The sequence below is a fragment of the Haliotis asinina genome, chromosome 8 (genome assembly GCF_037392515.1).
Source record: "Haliotis asinina isolate JCU_RB_2024 chromosome 8, JCU_Hal_asi_v2, whole genome shotgun sequence".
In the NCBI taxonomy this organism is placed as follows: Eukaryota; Metazoa; Mollusca; class Gastropoda; order Lepetellida; family Haliotidae; genus Haliotis; species Haliotis asinina.
In genome coordinates this window covers 3,990,001-3,993,885 of record NC_090287.1, presented here as the reverse complement: position 1 = coordinate 3,993,885, position 3,885 = coordinate 3,990,001, and the positions used below count along the sequence as shown (strand labels likewise).

The 3,885-nt window shown below is 37.2% G+C and overlaps 1 protein-coding gene across 1 annotated transcript in view; it reads right to left on the bottom strand.

The window, feature by feature from the left end:
* Window positions 1-758: 758 nt before the first annotated feature.
* Window positions 759-3,885, bottom strand: part of LOC137294917 (uncharacterized) — a 5,650-nt gene continuing 2,523 nt past the window's right edge. Inside the window, exons 2-3 of the mRNA XM_067826088.1 lie at window positions 2,665-2,814; window positions 759-1,322 (exon numbers count right to left, since the gene is read on the bottom strand). Coding sequence (XP_067682189.1) covers window positions 1,177-1,322; window positions 2,665-2,814 — 296 coding nt within the window. The 3' untranslated portion in view covers window positions 759-1,176. The remainder of the gene's footprint in view (window positions 1,323-2,664; window positions 2,815-3,885) is intronic.

Below are 3,885 nucleotides of genomic sequence, written 5' to 3'. Positions count from 1 at the left end.
TGACCACTTCTTAAATGGCATCGTGTAATCGCCTGTAGGATTGTTGTGAATGAGTAAGACATTACGCTTGGCTATTTGCTACCTCGGAAGATCAATAATGTTTAAACGTTAATGGATGGTGTGAAAGGTGGCGACGGCGTTTAAATCCCGCTAAATCTTAGATTGTCCCACAAGGCAAATTCGTCCACAACTAACGTTTTAATTGGTGAAATTCTTTTGAAGCAAAGTAGTAACTATAGCTGTATTGTTTTTTTGGCACACTTAATATTTGAACTACTTTTAGCTGTGGTATTTTCTGGACTAGATATTTTAATGCCGGTTGTTGTATTTACGCTTTGTACATTATTATGTATCGGGTCTTGGTGATGATACCCATGGTGGAATGGACATGTTACCAACTGCGGGATTTACCCATGGCATGATGTACACACAGTTTTACCTGCTGTGTGATTTACACACGGTGCTACCCACTATCGGGATTTACACGCGGTGTTACCCACGGCATGATGTACAGACAGTTTTATCTGTTGTGATTTGCACGTTGTTACACACCTCTGTATTAACACACGGAGTTACTCAAGATGAGATCCATGAAGGGATTGTCTCGTTGTGTAATCCATATGAGCAGCATGAACACAGACATGCTCGTTTGGCCTCAGTGTTCATCAGATAACCTTACCGAGTAAGCTAAATCTAAAACATAGAGAGCACAAAGAGTTTCTCAAAAATAGGAAGCTTTTATTGACTGTACGGACAGCCAGGTTTACGTGAACGTTTACTTAAAAGATCGATCCACTTATAGGATTGTCGGACGGATATCGAGCACGACTAATCGAGTACAAGTACATAAACATAATGTCAATTCAAGTCTATCTAAGCAGGAGTGACTACTGCAGTGAAACTGGTGACAATCATTCATTGAAATAAACTTCAATAATATATACACACAGACAGAGCGTAATCATACACACACACGCACACACACGCGCACACACACATATACATGAAAAGACACATGAAGTTAGTGTGTGTGTTAGAGAGAGAGAGAGATAGATAGATAGATAGATAGATAGAGAGAGAGAGAGAGAGAGAGAGAGAGAGAGAGAGAGAGAGAGAGAGCGAGAAATCAAATGTTAACACGTATCAAAGACGGAATGTGCATTCCAGCCGGGCTTCTTAACCAATCACAAGTACGGTTCCAGCAGCTCCGTAAAGCAATCCACCAATTATTGTCAATGCAAAAGACCAGCTCAAGTTTAGTATCTGATTTGCTTCTGTTGCCTTGGCAGCAAAGACGATGATTCCAATAATGGTAAATCCAGCTACAAAACGAGAACGGTAAACCATGTAAAACGAATAAAACCCAATATTCTACACAATGATGCATCTTACTACATGTTCACATCTATTCAGTTTCAAAGTTGCATATATATTTGCTATCCAATAGCTGCTGTTTCGTCATATAAATACCTTGCTCGTGTCTTCACACCCGAACTATGCTGGAGCAAGGCACAGGATTCTCTTACTTATTCAAGGAAATCTGACAGCTGAGCATGTAAGCATGTGTTTCAGATATTTAATGCTACAATTGTTCCAATACTGTGTTATGATTCAGAAGTAAGGGGTATAAATTGTGGTAGTGCTCAGATTACATTATCCAAATGGATTTTTAAAGCTGGCAGGAATACTACTGCAACAAATATTATGGTAGAAGAGTTTCACTTCCGTATATCAATATGACTTAAGCGGTAAAGTACTGGTGTGATGCTATCAAAGGATGAAGGTGAAAGAACAAATTGCGTTACACACAACAGTATTATTTGGTTCAGACTTGGCTTTGGATTTGCTTGGGCTGCACAAGATGTACTTTCATTTCGGCATTTAAGCAAAGGCTGTTTTGATAATTTCCATCAAAAGTAGGCTTCAGATTTGGTCTTTCTTTAAAAAAACCCTGAGAACTATGAACAGTTTAAATCATTATGTTGAATCATGTTGAATTGTATATGTCATCAGATTTTCCTATTTGTATTAGGTCTGCCATCGTAAGATTTAGTTACTGTAATTATGGACTAGCAGTAGAAACAGACCGTTATAATGGTTCTGAATATTTAAAGCGACTGTGTCCTCTCTGCCTTAAAGGTGGATTATCTTTTGGAGAAGATGAATGTCATGTATTATTTGTGTGTAAACAATATGCACATATGATTTCAAACATGTATCAGTATCACATAAGTCCGTTATAAATAGTATGGCATCAGATAAATATAGTGTTATGTGTGATATTGGCCAGTTCTTACTTAAGGTGTGTAAACACGTGAAATGCGCGTGTGATAAGTGTACATATCAGAGGTAAATCTATATGCATGACACATCTGCAAAAGCATGGGATAAAATAATTCTATTTTTGTAGAGCTTTACAGACGCAAGGCATCTGAAGGAATAATTTGTCTAAAAACATTGAGCATCTGGCATATTTTGTGATAATTCATTACCGTATACCATGAGAAACATACAATGGGCTGTTTTCTATGATTATGGAATGGTAAATCAGTGAGAATTATTGTAGGCGCGTTTCATGTCTAATTCATCTAAAACAGTCAGATAATGAATAGCAATTAAAATAATCTTTTGCGTTTTCAGATTTTCTTTCTTCAGTCGTCTTACCCGCAGCAAAGGCCAGCACAAACGCTATAGTTTTGAACAACATTTGGTCTGTCTTGAAAAACAGGTAGACAATGATGAGTGCCAGAGAACCCAGGCCAAGCAGGAATCCAAGGATCACCAGAGCCTTGGTAGCAGTCTGCCAGTCTAACTCTGCAATGAAAACCCGATGATTTCTTTCATGTTAGTGACATCGATGTTTCTTGAGACGGAAAAGAATTTGAAGTATTAGGACAAGTATACTTGTGTAGTTGTGCTGTTGTGCTGTCACTGATAATAAAACTCATGATTAATACAGTTCTCGAGTGAAAACCCTCCTTTTGTATGGTCAGGGTTTGCTATGTAAAAAGCTGTAATAAATCACTGAGCTCTTTTTCATCGTTTTTCGGGAAGCAATTGGTTAAAATCTGCGTTACTTCCATTTCTCTTAATCCGATTGTTTGTTTATAGTAGATCAAATTTTGCAGTAGAACACATTTGAAAATTGAGGCATCAGTAACAAACATCAATAACAAAACATGTGTCCGGTTAATTCCATTTTTTTCTCATGTCATTTTTTTCAGCTGAACAACTGACAAGCCTTTGCCTATGCTTGTGACAGTTGCCACTTACAGGGCAGAATACGCTCACAGTTGCACCTGCTCTTATCACTGTTTCATAATCACCAATTAACAAATGCCCATTTATTGATTTAGGAGAAATATATTTTATTTAACTCGCAATGTATATTGATGTAAACCAATGTATTAGATAGATAACGGTTACGGTGGAAATGTCTGCTATGACATACCTAGAATAAAAATGATGACATTTGTAATGAAAATGATCTACACTCAATAATACTAATGTCATTAACTGAAAATGATAATATTGGAAAATGTCTCATTTTTCACAGAAATCGTTTTGTCATTTCTGAGGAATGCCATAAGAATGCCTGAGTTGTTACTTAGGTGATTGACCCTAACTGGTCAATCTCTTCCATGAAAAGAGAATAAAGGCATGTAATACACCAACAAATTGTTCTATATGTAGTTTGAGGGACTATTAGGGTATGAGCATTACATCAGTCTTATTTTAAACTATAAACAAAGAGTTGCTTTTGTTGGATCATGACTGTCATCCCCTCCACCGCACACTGAGACCGGTAGACACAATAGTTTGGGATGTCTGAGCAGGAAAGTCTGTGTTCAGATTATGAGGACAATGATCTACAAGATTAGATTC